Genomic DNA, 23,923 nt, shown 5'->3' with positions numbered 1-23,923 from the left:
AGGGAAGTGAGGCTTCCCTACAGAGCTCCAAATGGAGTGGTTTGCCCTCAGTGTGAACAGTGCAACCCCCCAGATTGGTGACTCTCCCCCAAAATGCATTATACTCTTCCAAATATACAGTATGCCCCCAAATGGCTGTCCCAGCCCAAAATAGATGATGTTTCCCTGAAATGTGTTATGCTTACTCAAAATAAGCAGTGTGCACCAAAATGAATAATGTTCCCCAAAAAGGAGGGATGTTCCCCAAATTAGTGATTTTCTCCAAAGTGTTTTTCTCAAAAAATGAGTTACTTCCCACAGAAAAAGTGATGTTCCCCAAAATGTGTGACTCTCAAAAGCAGTTGATGCTCCCATAAATGAGCAAAACTCCCCATAGTGCCTTCCCCCCTGAATAAGACAAGTTGACTCAAAATGATGGCTGCACCCCCAAAATAGAACGTGTTCTCTAAAAGAGAAAGTACCCCCAAACTAGTGACTCTTACCCAAAATGAGCAACACTCCCCAAATCTGATTGGTTCTCTCCAAAATGGAAGCTCCCAACTTCTCCCATGTCCTAATGAGCACCCAGCAGCTCACTAGCCAAAATGTGCATATTTTGCAAAATGCTGAATATTCATGAGCCTCAAAGCAGTTTCCTCCTTGGCATTTTCCTCAAAAAGCTGGTTTTTCTATCTAAAAGCTGCAAAATACAGTGAGCGTTGCAGGCAGGGAAAGAAGATACTGGAGGACAGTTGCTTAATTAATGAAACAAATTATTTATTTTCCAGCTGTGAAAAGGTGGGGGGAGGGAGGGAGTGTGGGGCAGGGGGGCCACAGGCGACCTGTTTTCCTTGTGTTTGGCCCCATTTTGGGGGGCGCCGGGGTGGGGGAGCTCAAGGGCAGCGCCACATCAGGTTGGGCAGAGCACTGCAAAGAGAGAGGCCATGGGCGTTTGCCAGTGCACGGGTGTGCACAAGGCTGCACTGGGCTGCATGATGATGCACAAGCAGATGGGTGCACAACGATGGAGAGGCTTGCACCAGGAGGCACGAGTGCACTAGCATTCAGAGATGTACAAGGGTTTGCAAAGGCACACAGTGATGCGTGAGCATGCACCAAGTTGCATGAGGACGCGTAAGTATGCACAGATGCATGGGGGTGCACAGAGGAGCCTAAGCATACTTAGGGGCTCACATGCACAAGTATGCATGAGAGTGCATGAGTGTGCACCAAGGAAGCATGAGCACGAGTGCACTAGGACACACGAGGGTACACAAGCATGCATGAGTGCTGCATGAGGTTGCACAGTGGCTGCAAATGGGATGCACAAGGGATATGGAAGGAACATGAAAGGGATGCAGGAGGGATGTACAAGGCATACACAAGAGGTGCATGAGGGGACACGGGATGTGCAAGGGGCAGATGATGGTGCAAAGAGTACACGGAATGCACAACTGATGTCCAGCAGATGGGATGAATGGGGGCACAAGGGATAAAAAGGAGGGAGGCACAGGAGATATTCATGAAGGTACATGAAAGATGCAAAAGGACAATGTAAGGGTGCAAAGGGGATGAAGGAGAATGGACAACGAGGGTGCATGAGGATGCATAAGGCCTGCAGGCCTTAAGGATGCACAGAGGATGCACAGGAGACGAGTAAGGGATGCCTGCGGATACATTGAGGGATAATCAGGGCATGCAAAAAGGATACACAGGAGATGCAGAAAGGAAGCATGGTGGATGCACAGTGGCACAAGCATGCACATAGGATACCTGGGAAATGCATGAGGGGTGCATAGGGGATGTGTGGGATATGCATGAGGGATGATGCACAAGGATAAACAGGAATGCATGGGGGCTGTATGGAGGATGACCAGGGGATGTGCAGGGTCAGCAGGTACCTTTGAGGATGTAATCCGTCAGCAGTGTGGGCACCTTCTCGTTCCCCTCTTTCATAGCAAACAGGACTGCAAGGGGAAATAGTGCCGTGAGCTCAGCCCCTGTGCCCCCACATGACCCTCCAAAATTTCCCCTCTGTCCCAAAAGTCATCCGAGACACGGCCAGAGTCTCCCACAATGCACCAAGCATGGCAGTATCCAAAATGAGCATTTTTCACCCCCAGTCAGCCAGTCTGGGGTTATGCAGAATGGGTGTTTCACACCCAAATTGGCACTGGCATAGTGTGTAAAAATAGGGGCTTGCTGCAGATCGGCTGTGCTGCAGTGATGCAAAATGGGCAATTTTACCCCAAATAGACCGTGTTGGGGGTTGCAAAGTGGGTCCGCCACCGTGGCTGGACCACTGTGATGCAAAAAACAGCTGTGCTCCAAATCAGCCATGATGGCACAAAGCAAAAGAGGTATTTTCACCCCAGATAGGTTTTTCCATAGTGCTGCAAATCAGACAACTGTGCCCAAAAATTGTCAATGCTGTATTGATGTAAAATGGTGATTGTGCCCCAAAGCAGCTGTACTGCCATGATACAAATGGGTGTTTTCCCCCCAAATCAGCTGTATCGCAATGGCATTATTTGGCTGATTGCACCTCAAACAGCCTGCACTATGATTCAACCAAAACTGGCTGTGTTACAACAGTGCAAAACTCACAGGTGCTGCAGCAATGTACATTTGTGCCCCAAATCGGCCGTCTTGTGGCAATGCAAAATGGCTGATTCTGATGCAAAATGACTGCCCAAGCAAGGACTCACTGTTGGTGAGCATCTGCAGGTCCTCAACGGAGGGGGGTGATCCCTTCTTCTCATAAGGAATCACTGTGTTCAGGTACTGCAAAACAGAAAAAATAACCACAGAAACACCTTCATGCTACAAAACTATATATTTTTGTTCATTTCGATGATGAAAATTGCACCAAATCAGCATGAAAGCACAAATGCAAAGTATGTCTGCAACTTTCCTGCAATCACATTTAATTTGCAGACATTTGGGGAATATTGAATTATTTGGATGCTGCAAAAACTGCCCAAACATGAAGGGAGGATTTTGTGGATGAAAAAAAGATGATTTTGCAAGGTGGATTTGCAAAGAAGGGAAAAGTGTGTTGCAAAACTGTAAGATTAAATAATATTTTAAAAGGGGAAAATGGGGTTTGGGGGATGCAGGGGAATAGGGTGTGCAAGAGGGCAGGTGAAAGGGGACAGATCTGGGCAATTTGGGGGGAAAAAGGCAGCACCTGCTTCTCGTTGGTGGCAGGGCCAAAGGTCTGGCGCAGGCCGGAATGCAGGATGCTGGAGATGCCCTCCATGCTGAAGCGCTGGGGACGCATTACGACATCACCTCCTGGGCACCTGCACACCTCCCTCGACACCAATGTCCCCATCTCCCTGACCCACATCCCTCTCCCCACCATGGCCTTGTCCCATGCCCTGCTGCCCCCCTCCCCTCTATCCCCATGGCCCCCATCCCCACATCGCCCTGTCCCCACATCCCCATTTCCATGTGCCCTCTCCATGTCCCCCCATCCCAACATTCCCATCACACCCCTTCATGTTCCCTGTCCCATATGCATTGTCCACTTCTCCTGTCCCAACCTCATGTCCCCCCCATGCTGTCCCCAAGTTCCTACCTCCCCAGTCCCATGTGCCCCCATTCCTTCCAACATACCCCCATTCCATGTCCCACCATCCCATTCCCACATCTCCTGGATTGTGTCCAACCATCCCATCCCATGTCCCCCTGTCCGCACCTCCCGTCCTCATATCCCCATATCCCATCTCCACATGCCCCTGTCCCATGTCCCTCCATCCTGTCCCATGTCGTCCCCATTCCATGTGCCCTCATCCCAAGTCCCCCCATTCCACATCCCTGTCCCATTTTATATCTACATCCCATCCCATTCCTCATCCACCTAGCCCCATGTCCCCACCTCCCCCTCTCCTATATCCCCTTGTTCCATACTATGTCCCCATGTTCCCACCTTCCCCTGTATTCCTTTTATTCCAAGTATCTTATGTCTCCCACCCCATCCCATCCCATCATGTCTCCCCATCCTCACCACACCCTGTCCCATGTCCCCACATCCTGTCCCATGTCTCCATGTTTCCCTGTCCCCACCTCTCCATATCCCATTCCAACATCCCCAGGGTCCCATGGACCCCCTTCCCATCCCATGTCCTCCCGTCCCCACATTCCCCCATCCTCCCACATCTCCCCCCCATGGCCGCCGCATCTCCCACCTTCCTGGGCATGTGTCCCCCGCGTTCGGGGCGCCCCCCCTGCAGGCTCAGCCCCCGTTCACGGTGGCGGCGCCGAGCGGCCTCCCGCTGCTCCCGCTGTTCCCCCTGCACCGCCAGCAGCGCCCCGATGAACGCCGTCTTCACCTCCTTCTCGAAGGCCAGCTCGTCCCGCCGGGCCAGCTGTGCCACCAGCTCCGCTGACAGCGCCCGGCTCGCCGCCTCTGCCCGCCCCGCCGCTGCCACCAGCTCCCCAGCTGAGAGCTGCTCCAGCCCTGCTGCCGGCAGGGCAGTTAGAGACAGGACATGCATTGCACGATTGCAAAATGCATTGCTCCATTAGTGGCATGCACACTGCAGTTACTGGGCTGCCTGGTGCAAGTGGTGAGATGTCCAGTGCAATTAGTGCAATGCACAGTGCAATTTGGCAATGCCCAGTGCAGCTAGTGCAATGCACGGTGCAATACAGCAATGTCCAGTGCAGCTAGTGCAATGCATGGTGCAATTTGGCAATGCCCAGTGCAGTTAGTGCAATGTATGGTGCAATACAGCAATGTCCAGTGCAGTTAGTGCAATGCACAGTGCGATTTGGCAATGCCCAGTGCAGTTAGTGCAATGCATGGTGCAATACAGCAACGCCCCGTGCAGTTATTGGTATGCCTGTTGCAATTAGTGCAATGCACAGAGGAATCAGTGATATTCCTGGTGCAACCAGTGAAAGGCATAGTGCATTAGTGAAACACGTGGTGCAATTAGTGACATGCATTATTTGAACACACACTACATTTAGTAAAATTCCACAGAGGCAATTAATGAAATGCACAGTGCAATTAGTGAAATGCATGTAGAAACTTTTTTAATGTGTTGTGATTATGAAGATGCACAGTGAATTTATTGGAACACCCAACACTGTCATAGTACGATTACTGAAATGCCCAGTGTCATAAGTTAAATGCCCAGAGCAATTACAGAGTTGCTTGGTGCAATTACTGACATGCACGGTGCAATAAATGAAATGTACTATGTGTAATTAGGGGAATACACAGAGCAATTAGCAAAATGCCTATGAGATTAATGAAACTCTCCATGCAGTTAGTGAAATGTATGCATGGTGCTTTGAGGGGGAAAAAAACCAGTGCAATTACTGAAAAGCATCAAAACGTTTTCTACACATTATGAATGGTGCACAGTGCATTTAGTGGCACGGTGCATTCAGGGAGGTGCACAAAACATTCAGTAAAATGCACAGTGAAATCAGGAAAATGCACCATGCACAGATCAGGGAAGAGTCTGCTGCATGCAGTCACATGCATTGTGTCATGGGGAAAGCGCAGTTATTGAAATGCAGGATGCAAACAGTGAAGCGCAGGACACATAAGACATTTTTGCAAAATACACAGGTTATTTAATGAACTGCATGGTATGTTTAGCAAAATGCTTGGTATACATGAAGAAAAGATGGTGATAACAGTGCAAGGTATAGCACATTTAATGAATGGCACAGTGTTTTGCAAAATGTTTTAGAGAAATGCACTACATGCATTTAGCAAAAGGCATTTAGTACAATGCACAATGCAGGAGGGGGAAACGTGCAAAACGTGTGGTGTGCTTGGTGACACACAGGGTGCACTTAATGCAACACTAAAAGCAAGATCTCCATAGGCTTATTTTTTTATAAGAGCCCTCTTCTGGCCAAACAGTGCTTAAACACTGGGTCCAGCCAGCCCTGGAACCTGGAGATTTGTTTGCCCAATTTGGTGGGAATTTCCCCCAAAAAGGGACTGGCCTGGGTCTTGCTGGCCATACCTTCATGGGAGCAGTTGTTGTTGAAGGTGGGGGAGAAAGTGTGCAGGTCACGCAGGAGGATGGGCTCCATGCCCCCACTGCCACTATCTGCATCAGCCTCAGCTTCCTCCTCCTCCTCCTCCTCCTCCTCCTCTTCATCACCATCAGGGTCAGCCTCAGGGTCAGGCGAACTCTGCATCAGCTCCTCCAGCTCCTCAATGACCTGTGGGGCATTGTGCCCTCCAGTTGCACTTTGCACCCCACCTCATCCCACACCTGCACCCTGTACTTGTCCTGCACCTGCACCCTGCTGCCTGCACCCTCCACCTGCACCGCACCGTGTTGCACCATCTCATGTCTGCACCAAGAATCCTGCAGCTGAATCCCTTACCTACACCTGAATCCTGCTCCCTACACCCTATGTTGCATCCGCCATCCTGCACCCCATACTTGTCCCCATACCCTCCATCTGCACCCCACAATCCAAACCTGCACATTGCACACTACATGGGTATTCTGCACCTGCACTGTGCTGTCCATTCACATCTTGTATGTGCATCCTACATCCTGGTCTGCACCCAACCCCCACACCCCACATCAGCACCCCCATTTCTAACTCTGCATCCCACACATCCCATCTGTTGTCTGCATATGGCTTCCCCCTTGCAACTCACGTCTGTGTCCTGCACCCCTGCCCACAGAGAAGGGACAGAGTTCCAAACTGATGGGATTTGGCCTTTTTTGCATTTTGAGCACACAACCATGGGACTGGGATGGGCTGAAGTTGTCCTGGGCAATGCAAGCCCAGTGTTATGGGCACACTTGGGTGTTTGGGTACACACAGGAGCTGAGGGTACCTGCTCAGCCGTCAGCAGTGGCTCCTCATTGATGCCTGAGTCATGCTCGCTCCTCTCAGCAAGCTCCTCCTCCTCTTCCTTCTCACAAAGCTGCAGAAGACACAAGCTGGGTGGCCCCAGTGGCACCATGGACACTGCCTGGTGCAGGCACAGACACAGACATGGCCCCCACAGCTCATGGGGAGAGCTGCCATGGAGCCACAGCTCCGGGGATGTGCTACCTGCAGGGTCTGCACTGGGGAGATATTGGATGGAGACAACGGATAGGGAGATGCTGGATGGGGAGGTAGGACAGGGATACACTGGATGGGAGACACTGGATCAGGGTGTTGGATGGAGACGTTGCCTTAGGAGATGTTAGATGGAAACCTCATTTGAGGATACTGGATGGGGACACCAGACAGCTGTGTGTTCGATGGGGATGTTGGATAGAAATGCTGGGTGGGGATGTTGGACAGGGAGATGACGTTGGACGGGCACATTATGGTGATGCTGGGTGAAAATAATGGATGGGGACAAGTTTGACGAAGATACAGCATGCAGAGATGTTGCATGGAGACATTGGATGGTGAGATGATAGGGAGATATTGGAGGGGAATGGAAGAAGTCAATGGATGTGGACACTGGATGGGGAGACATTGGATGGAGACATTGGACTGAGAGAAGCAGAGGGATGTCAGAAAGAGATGCTGGATGGGGAGATAACGAACACGTTGGATGAAGATGATGGGAATGTTGGAAGGGGAGATATCGGACATGGGATGGAAATGTTAAATGAGGAGAGGCTTGATGGAGATGTTGGATGGGGACATTAGGCAGGGAGATGTCAGAGAGGGATGCTGGATAGGGGTGTGAACAACTAAGTTGTTGGATGGGGAGACATCTTTTTTACTATATTTCAAAGGTTATTTTGCTTTTTTTTAGCAGAAAATAAACCAGGAAATGGACTTTCTCCTCACCTTCTCTAGTGACAGGTTGTGTGACATCCAAATGGGCTTAATTCAGTGGGTTTGGGGACATTTTTACTGCCCTCCCACAATTCCAAACACAGCTACTCACAGCACACACTCACTACAAAGAAGTAAACACTATTTTCTCCCTCCAAAATACACCACCTTACCCCCAGCTTAGGGACAGATTGGCAGGGACCAGATTGCCAAACCAAGCACTTAATCTTGCCTGTTTTAGTGTCATTGTCTTGGTGTTGCATGAAAGAACAGCCCCCCAAATACACTATTTCTGGGTGGTTTGAAGCACCCTGGCTCAGCTCCCTCCCTGATGGTCGCTAAGCCTTGGGACTGATTAACAACTGTCAATCATCACTGGAGGTCACATGGGGACAGGAGGGTTTTGGGGTGTTAAGGGTGCCACAGCCATACCTGGGGGTCGGTGCCATCAGGGGCCTCAGCTTCAGGGTGCAGCCAGGGTCGGGGGGAGTCCCGGGGGGCGAAGCCATCAGTGAGGGCATCCCAGACCCTGCAGGGAGGTGAGTGGTGAGCGGCAACTGCCAAAATGGCCCAAAATGCCCCGAGAAGCACTGCGTTCCAGACAGCCATCCTGAAATGCCATGACGAAATGCCTCAAAGTAGCCCCAAATGCAGCCCCAGAACACCCAGAAATGCCCCAAAACGATGCATGGAGACAACCTGAAACATCACTCAGATGCACAAAACATCCCAAATCACCCCAAATGCTGCCTCAGAACACCCTAAAACATCCCAAAATATCATTCTGCAATTCTACCCTGAAATATCCCAACACTTGTGATGCCCCCAAGACATCATTTTGTAACTTCACCCCTAAAAGGCCACAGCAATGCTCTGAATGAGCCCAAACACCCCAAAACGCCATCCTAAATCACTCCTAAATATCCCCAAATACCACCCCAAAACATTGCCCGGATGCCCTGAAATGTCCACCCAAAAAATGAAAAAGTCCCTAAAGCCCCAGAAATGCTCCAAAATGCTGTACTAAAACACTGCCCCAAAGCCCTGAGATGTCTCAAGACACTCTGAAAAGCCCCAAAGGATCTCAAAATGCCCTGGAACACCCAAAATGCTCCACAGAGACACAGAGATACAACACCACCCCGGAACAACCACAGATACCCTCAAATGCCCCAAAATATTCCAATATACAACATTTGAACACCCAGAAATTTCCCAAAATGCTGTTCTGAAACACTACCCTGAAATGCTCCAAAATGCCCCAAAATGCTGCACCAGAACACCTTTGTATATCTTAAAATTCTGTCCCTTAACAGCATCCCAAAACACTCTCAAGTGCCCCAACATACTGCCCTGACACCCCAAAACGCCACTCTTAAAGAATCAAAAAATGAAATGTTGCCCTTAGACTAAGATCATTTCTAGAATGCCTCAGAAATCTGTTCCAGAAGCACCAAAACACTGTTCTGAAACACCCCCAAAATGCCACCGCACTGCTCCAGAACATCCCCAACTGCCCCAAAAGACAATGATAGAAACACAACACCCCGAAAAGCTTCTGCAATGTCCAAAATGCTTCAAAACTCCCCAAAAATGCTGTCCTGCATCATGCTGAAATGACCCAAAATGCAGCCACAACACCCCATAGTGCCCCGAAATGCCCTTTTGAAACACCCCAAACTGTCACCCTGAAAAAAAAAACTAAATCACCTCCAAAACTGCCCTGAAATTCCCTCAAAATTGGACCTGGAACACCCAAAAATACTGCTATGAAATAAACCAAAACTGCACCAAGTGACAGCAAAACTGTCCAGATTCATTGCCCTGATGCCCTGAAACCCTCCAAAACTGCCCTGGAACACCCCAAAACACAGCTGTGATACCCTGAAAACAAACAAACAAAAAAACCTCAAAGCCTCCCAAAATACCCTGGTTTGCTGCCCCAGAACACAGCAGTGAAATGCCTGAAGCCACCCTGCAAAACAGCTCTGAAATAGAACACCCCAAAATTCATCTGACACTCCAAAATAAACTGCAACAGACCAAAACAAAATCTAGAAAAAAAATCTATGAAACATGGCCCTGAAATACCCCAAGTCACTCCACAAAACTGTGCTAAACACCCCAAACCATGGCAGCTGCCCGGAGCTCCCTGCCAACACTACTGTGTTGCCCACATTCCCCCGCAGGGCCGGGCCAGTTTTGCCCTATTTCACCAAAAAAAGGTGCATGGGGAATAGTAGAGGGAGGGTAGAGGGGAGAAAAACTGAAAATGAAGAATAGAGAAAAAAAAAAAAAAAAAAAGATAAAAGAGGTAAAAAGGAGGAAAGGGCAGAAAAATGGAAAAGAAAATGGGAATAAAAGATGGGAAATAAAAGAAATGAGAAAAGAGGAAAAAAAAGGGGGAAATGACAAAGTAGAAAAAAGTGGGGAAAGAAAAATTGGGAAAATGGAGAATGAGGTTAGACAGTGGAAGGAGGAAAATAGGAAAAAGAAAGAGAAAAGGGATAAAACGAAAAAAAGGGGGGAAGGGAATTGAGGAAAAAGAAAATGTAAGAAAAAATTAAGTACGAGGAAAATGTCAAATGGATAAAAAGGGATAAAATGGGAATTAAGTAAAAAAAAATAAATAGGGACAACTGGATATGGAAGAAGAGGGGAAAAATTGCTGAAAAGTGGCAACACAGGGAAAAAGGTCAAAAATGGGAAAATAGGCAAGGTTAGAACACCAACCCCCATGTATTTTCCCAGGTCTTGACACCTCCTCCCCTAAATTTAGACAAAACCACCCATATTTCCACCGCAACAAATTGAAGTTTTAGTCCAACCCATCCAACACAGTGCCACATCCACACACGTCCCAATTCCCCCTAAACCATTCCAAAACAGCTCGCCCCTCCCCAAATGCCCCCAGTCCCAAACCAATGACCAAAACATCAATTTTAGGAATTCATCTCATCCCTCTCCTTGCCTGATCTTAATTTCTCCCTTATTCATATATTTCACAAATCAATACACAAAAACGCACATTAAAAAATATATATATTCCCAGTTTCAACAAAACTGCAACAAATAAGGAAAAAGCAAGTGATTATATCTGCTTTTTTTTTTTTTCTGCTTTTAAAGGGACAGCACCTTGCAGAGCCAGGCAAGCAACGGAAGGAGATTTCTGGGTTAATTTTGGAAATAATTGGTTAATAATTAGTGGAAAATAGTGCCTTTAAGGCCTCAGCCCATCCTCCACCCATGCACACAGGGCTCATTCAAGAGTGGGAAAAAAAAAAAGCCTGTTTTGCCCAAACTGACCCAAAATGACACAATAAGCAGCACAAAGCAGCACCGTGGGCCGGCTGCCGGCGACAGCGCGGTGCTCCCGGCACCAGGCCAAAACACATTTTTTCTCTGAAAAACTACTGATTTTTCTCTGGAAAAAAAAAAAAAAAAAAAAAAAGATTTGGGAGCTTTTGGGTTGAAAACAACCACTTTGCTTGGTGAAAAAATTAGCATTAGGAACTGCAGCCTGGGGAAAAATCCCAATTAAACACATACAAAAAAATCCACTAGAAAGGCGTTTATAGACAAACACCACTCAAAAAAAAAAAAAAAAAGGCAAATTCTGTCCCCAAATGGCATTTTTGCAACAACAAAAAAAGGTTTCTAAGGAAAATTAAGATTTCAGTACAAATGCCACCATTTTTGGCCAAATAGGCAAGGTTGGGCAGATTTTGCTCCAGATTGGCTGCCCCGCCTTGGTGCACTGCTTGCATGTTGAAAGGAGGAGGCTGAGCCCTACTCACACCTTACTCTAAGTTTACACTTAACCACCCCCTGCTGCAGTCACAAAGTCTGGGCCTGCTGTGGCCCATTGCAATGCCAGATGGAGCACCCTGCTGTACCTACTCATAGGATACTACACAGCTACTCCAAGGTGTTGCATGATCAAGCTGCAATGCAGTGATGTGATTTGCATGCAAAGGGCATCTTGCGAGCATGCAATTGCATAAGCACCAGTGGTGCTTTACTCATAGGATACAATGTTTTTACTCTGATGCACTGCATTAACCATGCTGCAGTGGTGGTTTGTGTGCTGCGGCCGCATGTGTGTATCTCATAACGTTGCAAGGAGGCATGCAGGCCCAACAGTGCCCTACTCATAGGATACTACACAGCTACTCCATGCTACTGCACAGCTTTGCCATGATGCGAGGTGTTGGGCTGCATGTGGAAGAAGCCTCTCAAGGGTTCAAGAAGGCACACAGGCCCCAAGGGGGCTTACCCACAGGTTACTACAACATTACTTCAGCATGCTGCATGACCATGCTGCAATGCAGGGAGCCAGACTCCACAGGGGTGCAGAGGCAGGCATCTCTGGGAGGAAGGGGCCTTACTCACTCCTCGTCCTGAAGGCGCTCCTCCTCCTCCTGTGCCTGCAGGCGGCCCCGCACAGGAGCCAGGCCCTCGGTGGCGGCATCGTAGTTACGGAAGCAGACAGTGAGCTTCTCGTCGAACTCCTGCACCAGGTCCTCCATCGACTTGAAGCTCATCATCTCAGCTGAGAAGCTCTCCAGCTCGGCCAGTGCAGGGTCCGCAGTGCGCCGGGGGGTCCCCCCATCGTCCCCAGGCCCCTCCTCGAACTCCTCCTCCAGGCTTACCAGGGGTGCCTCCATCCTCCTTGCCCCCACCTTAGCTGTAGGGAGAGGGCACCTGTGAGGTTCCTGCTGCTCAGGGTCACACCAGCCGGGCTCCCAATTCCCTTGGCTTGCACTGTGCTGGCTGTAACCCCAGTACAGGGCTAGTAGTGTCCCAGGGGTAACTTAGCAGCATCCCTACAGCATCTTATTACCGTCTTCATAGCATCTTAGTAGTGCTAAAGTAATATGCTGATTGTCTCTAAGTACTATCCCAACACTATTAGTAGCAAAGTATTTTAAAAGCCCCTAGAGTATCTTACTGCTACCCTGACAGTATGTCAACAGTATCACATCACCAGCTTTATTACTGAACTTTTAGTATCTCAGCAGTATCCTCCTACTGTATCACTAGTACCTTAGTAGTGGCATCAAAGTATCATACTGGTATCAGCAATGTTTTGACAGTATTCTAACCTCGAGTGTTGCCCTGATAGTATTCCAGAAGCATCTTACCAATACCTTTTATCATTCCCTAGTAGTATCTCAGAAGTATCCTCCCTAGTAGCATCCTGACAGCATCCTACTAAAAACTGAGTTCTGTTCTGAAAGCACCTTATCAGTATTGTGACAGTATCATAGCGGTACTCTGATTCTATGTCAGGAGCATCCTGATAGCATCCTGGTCATATCTTAATAGTGTCCTGAAAGTATCACAGTAGTACCTGATAGGATCCTAACAGTATATGGCTGGTATGTTAGCAGTGTTCTGATAGTATCTCAGTAGTGCAATGTAAAATCCAGATATCTATTATTTTAGTGCTTTCCTGTGAATATTCTACTGATATCTCAGTAGTACCTTCATAGTGTCTTATCAATGTGCTAAAAGCATTTTTGTAGAGTTCCAATAATATTCTAGTAATATGTTAGTAGTGCCCTGACAGAATCTCAGTAGTATCCTGATAGGATTCTAGCAATAAATTACTAGTAGAGTCCTGAAAGTATCATGGTGATACTTTATAATGTCCTGCTAATCTTACTAGTGTGTCCACTGTATCTCAGCAAGATCCTGGTAGTATCCTAAGAATGTCCTAGTCCTGCCATGTTACTACACCGAAAGCATCTTAACGCTATCATTTGTAGTATCTTGAGAGTACCCTGAAGGTATGTTAGCACTAGCCCAGTGGCACCTTCCTAATGTCGCAATAGTATTGCACTATCATCCCAAGAAAGATCCTGGTAATAATTCTGTAGTGTCCTGACAGCATCCTGGTTGTGCCCTACTTCCTACAGTACCTACTCAGCATCCACATAGTATCCTGCCAGTACCTTAGTGCCATCCAGGAAGTACCCAAGCACTATCTTCACTGTATCCTAACGGCATTTTAGTAAACTCCTGGTAGCATCTTAGTAGTATCCCGTAAGTATCCTATAGGCACACACCCCTGTACATGCATGCACCCCCACATCTGGAGGGGGGCACACCTGCACAGGGGCATATGCACATGAGGGTGCACCTGTGCACTGTACATACACATGCTGCATGCATTCTGGGGAGTGCATGAGTGTCAGGGTGCACATGTGCAAGGGGTACATGCACACATAGATGTAAGTGAGCCCTATGCACATATGCACACACCTCCACACACACGTGTCCCCATGCATGCACACACACACCCCTGCATGCATGCACCAGGGACTTCCACACCCCACGGGTGATGTGCCCTAGACGTGTGCACTGAGCAGGTACCTCCTGTGCCTGCCTTCAGCTCTGCACACATGCAGCCCTGCACATGCAGGCACAGTGCACACATACAGGGGTGCACAGGCGTGGGGTGCACCCTTATGCTGCATGCATGCTCAGGGGGTATGTGCAAAGCATGTTTGCATGCACAGGGGTGCGAGCACACACTGCACACACACATGCCTTCTTGTGTGTGCACCACTGTACATGGATGCACCGCTGTACATGCAAGCACTGCTGTACACGCATGCAGCCCCATCCCACGCACTGTACGTGTGCCCTGTGCACCATTCACATCCACCCCCTTGTCTGCCCCTCCCGAGCTCCCTGTTGCACGCACACACCTGCACTTGTGAACTGCGCATGCACTCCCCCTACCAGCAACCCCCCCATACGTGCAGCTCTGTGCATGCGCCCCCCACACCTACCACCCCCGTTGCACCCCAAAACGCCTCCACAGCCCCAAATCACCTCCCCCTGCTTCATGCCCCCCCTCCCCGTGCAGCGCGTGCGCAGCGCACAGTGCACCACCCCTGCATGGATGCTGATGCGCATCGGGCACCCCCGGGGCACGCAGCATCCTGGTGTCCCCCACCCCCGCGAAGAAGCCCCCCCCCTGCCACAGCGCACCACAGCGACGCCCCTCCGTGCTGCATCCCCCCCACACACCTTGTGCACTGCCCCGCAACGCCCAACGCACCCCCCAGCCGCGGGGGTGGGGGGGGGTGGAGGTCGGAAAGGTGGCACCCCCCCCCATGCACCGCTGCGGTGCGAGCCGCCCCCCCCCCTCCCCGCGAGCTCGCCCCTCGATGCCCCCCCCCCCGCAACGCTGCACCCCACAACGCACGCCTTCCCCCAGGGTGGGGTGGGGGGCGCAAAGCACCGAGCTGCACCCCAAAAAGCAACCCCCCTCCCCCGTGCTTCCATGCAATGTCAACGCCCCGTGCGCCCCCCCACCGTGGTCACCCCCCCCCCCCCTCCCGGCTGCACCTCAAATCCCCCCCCCCCCCAGCCCGTGCGGCCCCATGAACCCCGCATTGCCCGCAGCGCACCCCGGGGGGGGTCGCTCTGTGCCCCCCGTCCCCGCACCCACCTGCGGCCCCGCATCCTCCGCGCGCCGGGGGGGGCTGGGGGGGGCAGGGGACGAGCTACGCACGCGCCGATGCGGGAGGGGGGTGGGGGTGACGTCATCAGGAGCCTACCCGCCCGCCCCCCCCCCGGGGGAAGGGCAAGGGGAGGGGGAGGGGGAGGGGGGAGCGGGGCCAGCAGAGGCCCCGGCTGCATCCTCCCTCCCCCCTCGTCCTCCTCCTCCTCCTCATCGTCCTCCCCCTCATCCTCACCTTCATCCTCGCCCCCCCGGCTTCATCCTCCTCCTCCTCCCCCTCCTCGCAGATGCAGCAGAGGTCCCCAGCCTTTTTGGGGGTCATGCATCCCCACCAACACACAATTTTCGCCTCCCCCTCCCCCATATATATATTTATTTATTCATGCACTTTCCCAAGCATATGAATACATTGCAGCCATTATTAAAGCAGACAAAAAAAAAAAAAAAAAAAAAAAAAAAAAGGCATAAAAATTGATGAAACAAAGAGGAAATAACATCTTAAAAAATTCTCAGTGTTACAATCCATCCCTTTTTCCTCAAAAATATCCCCCCAAAATATCCAGTTCTGCAAAGTGGCCACATCCTCATCCTTTACAACGCTGGCTCAGTGGGTGGACGTGCAGCAATTGCTGGTTCGGTGCTGGCCGCAATGGCTGTCGGTGACAAAGCTGGGTCCTGAGGGAGGCCGCGCACTGTCGCTGTGCTTGCTGCATCCTGATACTCGTTTTCCAGAAATGTTGCAGCAGTTTTTGTTGGAATTCAGCTGGAAATTTCCATCCTCCCTGCTGTCGATCAATCAGTCTTGTGAACTATTGTGAAGGTCTTGTGTTTTTGTTTGTTTGTTTGTCGGTTTGTTTGTTTTAACAAATGGGTTCAAAACACGCTGAAGATTGAAGATTATTAATGGGTTAGAAAATTTGTTTGCCAAGGTTTTAAGGCTATGGATGTGAGAGCTTGTGTAGATGACACATCACACTCGTGACAGCTGCTTGTCCTTGCAGAAGAGCTCAGCACACCAGGAGCACTGGCCTTTTGGGGAAGAAAAGCTGCATTTTCCAGTTCAACAGCTCTTTGAAGCACTTTGCCATGAGAAAACCAGCAAACTTCTGGGTGGTACAATGGATTTATATTTTCTCTTCCCATTTCATAATTAAAGCATTATGAAAATCTGACTATGTAAAGGTCTTGGTGCATTTTATTTCATGTTGTTTTATTTTTTTCTGTTCTGTTCCATCCTGTTCCATCCTATCCTATCCTGTCCTGTCCTGTCCTGTCCTGTCCTATTCACTTTATTTTATGAAGTTAACCACATCCATGACATCCCCCAGGAATTTCTAGCTCCAACACCTTTGCTGTGCTAGCTTGCCCAGGGCTGATGCTGACTTCCCGGTGTGTCCCTGTCCCTGTAACCTCACCCTAGCACCTTTTTTAATTCTGGTCACAGTAGCCACTCCACCAGCAGTTACACTGACAGAGTTTTTCTGTGAAACACTGTTTTGTTAAAGAAATCATTTACTGTTGAGAACCGGTCCTCTCCCACAGGTCTTTACTTCACTGGCCCACCAGAGTCCTTCTTCAAGCAGTTTTCTGTTGAAGCAGAAACCAGCAAATGCCACCAGACAAGGCCAGGGACATTGGTGCTTTCACCCAGCTGTACTGCACGCCTCCTGCACCCCATCATTTGTGCCTCATCTTTCTTCTGATCCCCAGGAGCACTTCCTGAGCACCTCCCAGAAACATTTGCAGGCAAAGGCATGCACTTCTGCACGTCACCAAATCGCTTTCCATTCATTATCTCACCTGTTTTTACTGCATTAGGAAGAACGAAGGTTTCTCCACCACTACATGGCTTTTTACCTTGCATAAGAAACCTCAAAAAAAGGCTCCAAAACATGGATCATTAAGCTTAGGGTAATTTTGCGAAATAGTGGTTTGAGTATGTGCAGCATGATGCATCACTGAAGAGACCAAAGCAGCTTGTCTCTGTCCTGGATGCTCATTGCTGGTCGTGGTGGCTCACGTCTTAAGGTACAATACACCGTTAGGGTAAGGGTTATGTAAATCCATATTTCAAACAGCCTTCTTGAATATTTTTTTGAATATTTATGGCCAAATTCTTGTCAGATCTCATTAGATCATTGTTGCTTTTACTCCATCATGTGGCTGACAAAGGTTTCCTTTGAGGAGAGAAGTGCCAGTTCTGCTTCTTCCTCACTGCCTGTCTGCACTGGCGTTGTCAGTTGCATCTTCAATATGCATTTCGAGGACGGTGTAGCTACCACTAAGAAACACGATCTGTAAATCCACCTAACACAAAGCACAGTTAGTCACAACAGCTGAAAGCAAGCAAACGAGCAAGGGCACCACTGCTGCCCCCACCATGCTGTGAGCACAAGACCCCAGGACACCAAGCGCCTGGCATCCCACAAGCCCCTTTGACATGCACACCGTTTTATTTTCTCATTTTTCAGATAAAAATTCAATACAAATAGAAGAACCAACATTTTCTTCCTGCACTTCCTTTGGATACCAATGCTCTAGAAGATCTCTGGAGCAAACAATCTCCTAGCCCTGGCTTAAAGCTTTCCCTGAGGAACCAGAGACCATTCAGACAAACACCAAAAATCCTTGCAGAGAGCTGTGAGGGCTCTGGGAGAGCAGGGTTAAGAAAGGAAAGAAAAGCCCAGCTCAGTACAGGAGGAGCTAAAGGATTGAGATGGAAGTTGAGCCTGAGAAGAAGCAGGCTGGGAGGAAGGTGTGTTAGTTATATTTTAGTTCTCACTGTTCTACTCCCTTATTAATCAGCAATAAATTAACTAACCTTCCCTAAGTCGAGCCTGTTTTGCCCATGATGGTAATTGTCCTTATCTCAGCCCATGAGCTTCTCCGTTGCATTTTCTCCCTCTATGGGGACAGGGAGGAGAGAGTGGCGTGGTGGGCACCTGGTGGCCAGCCATGATCAATGCACCAGAAGGAGCCTTGCTGATGTGTCCCTGGGTCTTGAGCCAAGAAATCAACTGCAAAGGAATCCGTACAGATCTAAAAAGGATATTTTTGTTAAAGGAGGTTTGAACTTTTCTACAGTTTAAAAATGCATTGGAATGGGAAAGAGAAGGTGGGAGATTTATCCCTGTTTCTGGAAAATGTTTACTGTAATTTCATAGAATCATAGAATATCCTAAGTTGGAAGGGACCCTTAAGGATCATCAAGTCCAACTCTTGACACCGCACAGGTCTACCCAAAAGTTCAGACCATGTGACTAAGTGCACAGTCCAATCTCTTCTTAAATTCAGACAGGCTCGGTGCAGTGACCACTTCCCTGGGGAATTTACTGTAGGATTCACAAATTTTAATGACTGACATCCAAAACAAGCTTTCCATAGTTGATATTAATCAAGGTAAAACAGTAATAGAACACAACCCTCTGCTATCTTGTAGGTTCAGAAGTTGTAAATAGAAGAGCTCACAAACATTTACATAGAAATCTATTTAAAGAAATCTCCAGCTGACATGGAGATCCTGATAGCACCCTGTCCTGGTTTCAGTTAGAACTGAGTTAATTTTCTTCCTAGTTAAACCACGACACGCCCTAAGGTTGCTCTGAGTAGAACAAAACTCTTACAGCTTAAAAATTTGTATATGGAAATAAATGAAAAGAGACATGACCAACCACACAAAATAGCATGTATGTTATCTACAAAATCTTTTGTAGTTTTCTTCTTTTCTTCTTTCCGTTTATTTATGTTAACCCCCATCAAAAAGCTATACTATATATCGTAATGAAAATCTGTGAAGAAAGCAAATTTATTAAAAATGAGAGGACCAAAGCACATTCTTCTATCAACAAGTGGACAAGTGTAGCTGCTCTTCCTGGCCCAAACATCATGTTAACCTTTCATTCTGCAGTTAGCATCCCTGCCTCTCTCTCCTCCAAAATTTTCTTCCATTCTCACCTTCATACTCAGGACTTCAAATTAGATCAACTAGAAACCACTGTCATAATCTACAAAATCTTTGATCTTCCCAGCAGATTTGTGTCTATGTCATACCTGTCTCCAAGGATATCAACAAAAAACAAGTGTGAGTTTTCGTATTAGATGCCTTAGCACCCCATAGCACATACCATGGTCTTGCCAGTGGTTTTCATGGCTTATATTTTTGCCTTTAAAAAATTCCAGGGACATTCCAATACAAACTTGGTAGAAAAGTTTAAATCTATTATTTTTAGTACCCAAACCTCTCACATACTCCTTGGCTACAGCAGGATTCCCTTCTCAACACTTCCAGTTGATCAGGTATTTCAGGGCCAGTAGTTGTAACAGAATTAGCTTGTTACTAGTGTCTACCAGCATTTAAGATGCTGTATTGTTCAGCCATTCCCAAAACAGATGTGAAAACACTCTTGCTAATACAAACTGCTATTGTAATTTTACAGACAACTCATAAACACATGGTGTATGGGAGGATATAAGTTGAATGCATAAGTGCTAGACTTTGTGCAGATTCCTAGTAGTGCTGGTCTGATGAGTAATGAATTACCATTAACACTAATAAAGAATTTAACTGCAGCCATTTCCCCATCAAAGACACATGGTAGCCAAGAAAAACAATGAAAAAAAGTTAAACAGAGGTAAAAAAAAAAAAAAAAAAAAAAAAAAAAAAAGATTAAGAGTCTAGTAGCTGGTCAAAGTCTCATCCCAAGTCCTGTCCTATTTACTGCAGCACCAGGCCACAGTAAGCTGCTGCAAACCACTTTCTTCTTTAGTTGTTCTATGTCCAGTCCAGAAGGAAAGACTGCTCTGAGGGTTAAGGGAATACCCTGGTAAGAATGAATCAGTTAAACCAGAAAATCAATACACTACTACTTCTTGAAGGGTCATGTCTAGCAGTCACACCATTATGTCCCTTTAATCTTAGACCTGCAGAACTGCTCCCTCCCCTTGTCCTACATCTCCCTAACCAAAAGAGGGGGCAAAAGCTCCACTGCAGCACCGGGAAGGAGCTTCGGTGGTAGGAGCCACCAGGGAAGAGCTCTCCAGCGTTTTTTTGTCTGTACTTTGTCCATCGCTGCCACTGAGCATAATGACACAAGGACTGCACATGTCATGTGCTAATTCAGACTCCCCATTTTCTGCTGATCCTGCTTGTTCTTTTGACAATAACAGCACATTTTTTTTCCACAGCTGGTTGTACAGATAGGTTCCTAAGCTATGTGCTGCAGAAATTTCCCATGTGCTGGAAGGGTTTACTCAGAGACATGTTTCTTGTTCCTAGTAAGTCATGCATTATGTTGAAATAGACAACTCAAGCAACCTCTTTGCTGGACAGGCACCCACAAACAGTGAATCAAAATGTTCTGAAGTACCACAGCATTCAAACTACAAGAGAAAATAGGAGAAAAGAACCAGGTCAAATAACCATTATTATTGCTTTGTATTTGGTACAAAGCAGAAATACATTATGCTAGATTTTATTACAGACCTTATAAAAGTTTGCTTAAAGTCCTGCCAAGTTGACTTCTATAAACCTAATTCAAAAACTCCTTTATTGCATTAAATGTCAAGATTCTGAACTCAAGAGCTAGCTCTCATTAAACAGATACACTTCAATTTGGTGGCAGCTTGTATTCCTTATATATGCAAAGATGAACTCCTTACACATGCACCTATGCATCCTCTGGTGCTTCTAGATCAGTGCCACAGATCTTGAGTTTCCCAGTTTGCTTCTGAGATTGTTTAGGAAAAGAAGAACGAGTTCTACAGATTTCACAGGTTCCACGGGACAAAAAGGGATACCAAATTCTTGAACAGAATACAAAAATATCTTCTCTCTGCACCTTGTTACTAACACTCATTTGATTTCTTCTAGCTAGTAAGGTACTAGATTTGTACAGGAGACTTGACTTCATGAAGAACAATGTGAACTAATTGCATTAGTGCCTAGTTGGCGTACAACCATGTACCTAGAGAAAACTGGAGGTCTCAGGTTTTTCTGGCAGCTTCTTCATGTCTCTTTTCATACATTTATATATACAGCTTTTTAAGCTGTTCAGTTACCTGGGAGATAGTGAAATCGAGGAAGTAATGGATTTTACAGTTATATATATCTTTCTGCTGTTTCCTAGAACAAAAATAGACTGGTAGGAAATTTCATGTATGGAATCATCCCAAACTTAGGCCAATTCTGCTAACCCTATCAAATGCTGGGTATGTACCCACTTACCCTCTCAGGCAGCAACAGGATTACCTCTGTTAGCTGTCCCCCTGGAAGCACCTGCCAAGGCTTCCTGGGGAGAGCTCAGCCAGTCAATGGATGGGCTTCCTCCAAAGCTCTGAACGCAGGGACGCTGCAGGTCCCTGACTCTGCATGTTTGCATTCCCAGTGAACTGGGAATTTCATGAAGAAGAGAGGAGGTAGGAAAGGAACACGGGTGTGAAGCAACGTTCCAGTATGTGTGGAATGCCAGTAGTGTGCATGTCACCACAAGGGTCATGTCACCAAGCCAGGTCCAGATGGGAACACACATTTAATTCTTCTCTACAGTGCAAGTTGTAGTACAAGCTACACTGCAGGTTGCACATTTCCTTATAATAGAATTAAGGATTTCTCATCTGGAAACTGCCATCCCTGCCACACCCTGTTGAACGATATTGCATGTTCCCCAGGATTTATTAATCATAGAGGATTGCACTGTATTGTGCATGGTAGGGCCTGTCATTATACAGCACAGCCACCTGAACCCTGGGAGGGTTACTAACACACTCAGAAGTACAACGTACTCTGCTAGTGGAGTCTGCCCATGAGTTACATGGAGATATTCCATCTCCTAACCCTCTAATGGGAAGATCAAAACCCAAATGTAAAGTGTCTCAAATCCTGTTCCTGAATCTTGGCATAATCAAATTTGTAGCCACCATCATAAATGTAGCCCAAACTATAGAATCTATGGGCAGCGCCAGCGTTGATACAATTTTGGCCTTGTAAGAAGTATCAGGAATTTGCAAAGGTAGCATTCCAAAATCAGGTGGTATTGGATGTGGCATTAGCTTCTGAAGGTGGTATGTGCATATTGGTAAATACCACCTGTTGTACTTATGCTGATCAATCTGGACATATCTCCACCAACATTCCCATTATTAAAGTCAAAAACCTTTCACAAAATTGGACAAACCAAATGGAACACAGACATACTGGGGTAGCGACACAATCTGGAGGTTGGTTTGGGAATGCCAGTAGGTCAATTTTGAACTGGGTCATTTTTGTCTTACTGATATTTGAAATACTCATACATCAGCAAAACTGATTTTATGTTTTCTGTAGTCCCTGCTCTCTATGGAGGGTGAGTGGAAGAGGAGCAACGTCCCTTGCCCCCTTGTGTGAACAGTAGGTAATTTTGAAAGCCTCCAGGGGCCTAAACATAGAGCATTAAATATCACCCGAAGGTGCATGCCTTTACAGAGCTTTTATCACATTCAGTTGTGCTGGAAGGGCAGGGCACTCAGACGAGCTCCTGAAGTCAAGATTTAAGGGAGAAATCTCTGGTGAAAGCTGCTGATAACTGCAGATACCTTGCATTTTAGCAAGTTCTCATTATGCAGGTGCTTCAACGGCAGCGTGGGAGATTATTTTCTGCCCTGTGAGACCACCTGGTAGAGAAATTTAGGTTTTCCGATCGTGGCTCCTCATTTTGGGTTAGGACGTTTCCAAATGGGGGATGAGGCGATCGCTCGGGCTGGGTCGCGAGGGAGGCGTCCCCGTTACAGGGACCCGCTCGGAACCCGCTCCCGGGCGGGCGCTGGGGGGCTCCGGGGGGGCTCCGGGGGTTGCTCCGGGGGTTGCTCCTCGCCTCGCGACGCGGCTCTGGCCGTGCCCGCAGCCGCAGCGCCGCCCGCCCGCTCCCCGCCTCGGCCCCCTCGTCCCGCCCGGCGGCGGAGCTCTCTGGAGGAGGCCCGAGGCCCGAGGCCCGGCTCCCCTCCGGGCCGCTGCCGGAGCCGGGGGCCGCTGTCCCGGCCCTCCCGGGACGGCCCCGAGCGGGCGGCCCCGGGGCTCGAACCGGCGGCGACACCGCCGGGAGGGGCGGGAGGAGGCCCCGCCCCGCGCCGCCGCCAGGGGGCGCCGCCCCTCCCCTGCTCCCGCCGCGCCCGCGCAGAAGCCGCCCGGGGCCCGACGTGCGCGGCGGCGGCCGGGGCGGGGCGGGGCGGGGCGGGGCGGGGCGGGGCGAGCGGGAGGGCCCGGCCCTCAGGCCCCGCCCCCCCCGAGCGGGCTGCGAGGCCCGGCGGGGCCCGCCAGGGGGCGGCGGGGCCTCGCGGCGGGGCCGCTGCCCCGAAGGCCGCCGGGCCCCCGCGGAGCGTTCGGAGCTGCCTCGGCCGCGGCTGCTGCTGCGGGGCTGGGCTCGTCCCGCGGGGTTGGGCTCGTCTGGCACCGAGCCGCAGTGACACGGAATCAGAACCACTCGTTATAAGTGCCGGGGAGTTGCTGCTGCTCCTGCGCCGGAGCCCCGCAGATTTGTCCGCCCTTTTCCCGGTGTCTCCACGGCTTCGTCGAGGGCCGCGGGGCTGCGGGGACCCCGCTCCGTGCCCCTGGCCCCAAAACCCGCCGAGGAAGGAGGAGGGAGAGGAAATGCGGGCGCTAACCCCAGCCTCCGGTGTTTGGGGGGATGGATGGGGGACAGGAGGCGCAGCTGAGGA

General features: G+C 48.9%; 1 protein-coding gene across 1 annotated transcript; it reads right to left on the bottom strand.

Moving 5' to 3' along the window:
• Nucleotides 1–762: 762 nt before the first annotated feature.
• FEZ1 (fasciculation and elongation protein zeta 1) lies at nucleotides 763–15,276 on the bottom strand. The gene is made up of 10 exons (XM_082778103.1): nucleotides 15,224–15,276; nucleotides 12,151–12,445; nucleotides 8,191–8,287; nucleotides 6,812–6,901; nucleotides 5,976–6,177; nucleotides 4,173–4,444; nucleotides 3,170–3,250; nucleotides 2,688–2,763; nucleotides 1,881–1,946; nucleotides 763–906 (listed from the first exon to the last, which is right to left on the bottom strand). Exons 2-10 carry the CDS (start codon nucleotides 12,423–12,425, stop codon nucleotides 890–892), a joined length of 1,176 nt encoding a protein of 391 aa, XP_082634229.1. The 5' UTR covers nucleotides 12,426–12,445; nucleotides 15,224–15,276; the 3' UTR covers nucleotides 763–889.
• Between the last annotated feature and the right edge of the window lie 8,647 nt (nucleotides 15,277–23,923).

This window comes from Aythya marila (assembly GCF_965140915.1).
Source record: "Aythya marila genome assembly, chromosome: 23".
Taxonomy (NCBI): Eukaryota; Metazoa; Chordata; class Aves; order Anseriformes; family Anatidae; genus Aythya; species Aythya marila.
Note: the sequence above shows the minus strand (reverse complement) of the source record. Positions and strands in the feature narration are given on the sequence as shown.

What these genes read in the sequence shown, in the direction of transcription:
- FEZ1 (XM_082778103.1), bottom strand. Translation starts at nt 12,425, where the DNA reads ATGGAGGCACCCCTGGTAAGCCTGGAGGAGGAGTTCGAGGAGGGGCCT. An exon ending in CACTGCTGACGGCTGAGCAG is followed by an intron (nt 6,178 to 6,811) that starts GTACCCTCAGCT and finishes AATGCCCCACAG; the next exon opens with GTCATTGAGGAGCTGGAGGA. An exon ending in CCTGCAGATGCTCACCAACA is followed by an intron (nt 1,947 to 2,687) that starts GTGAGTCCTTGC and finishes TTCCCCTTGCAG; the next exon opens with TCCTGTTTGCTATGAAAGAG.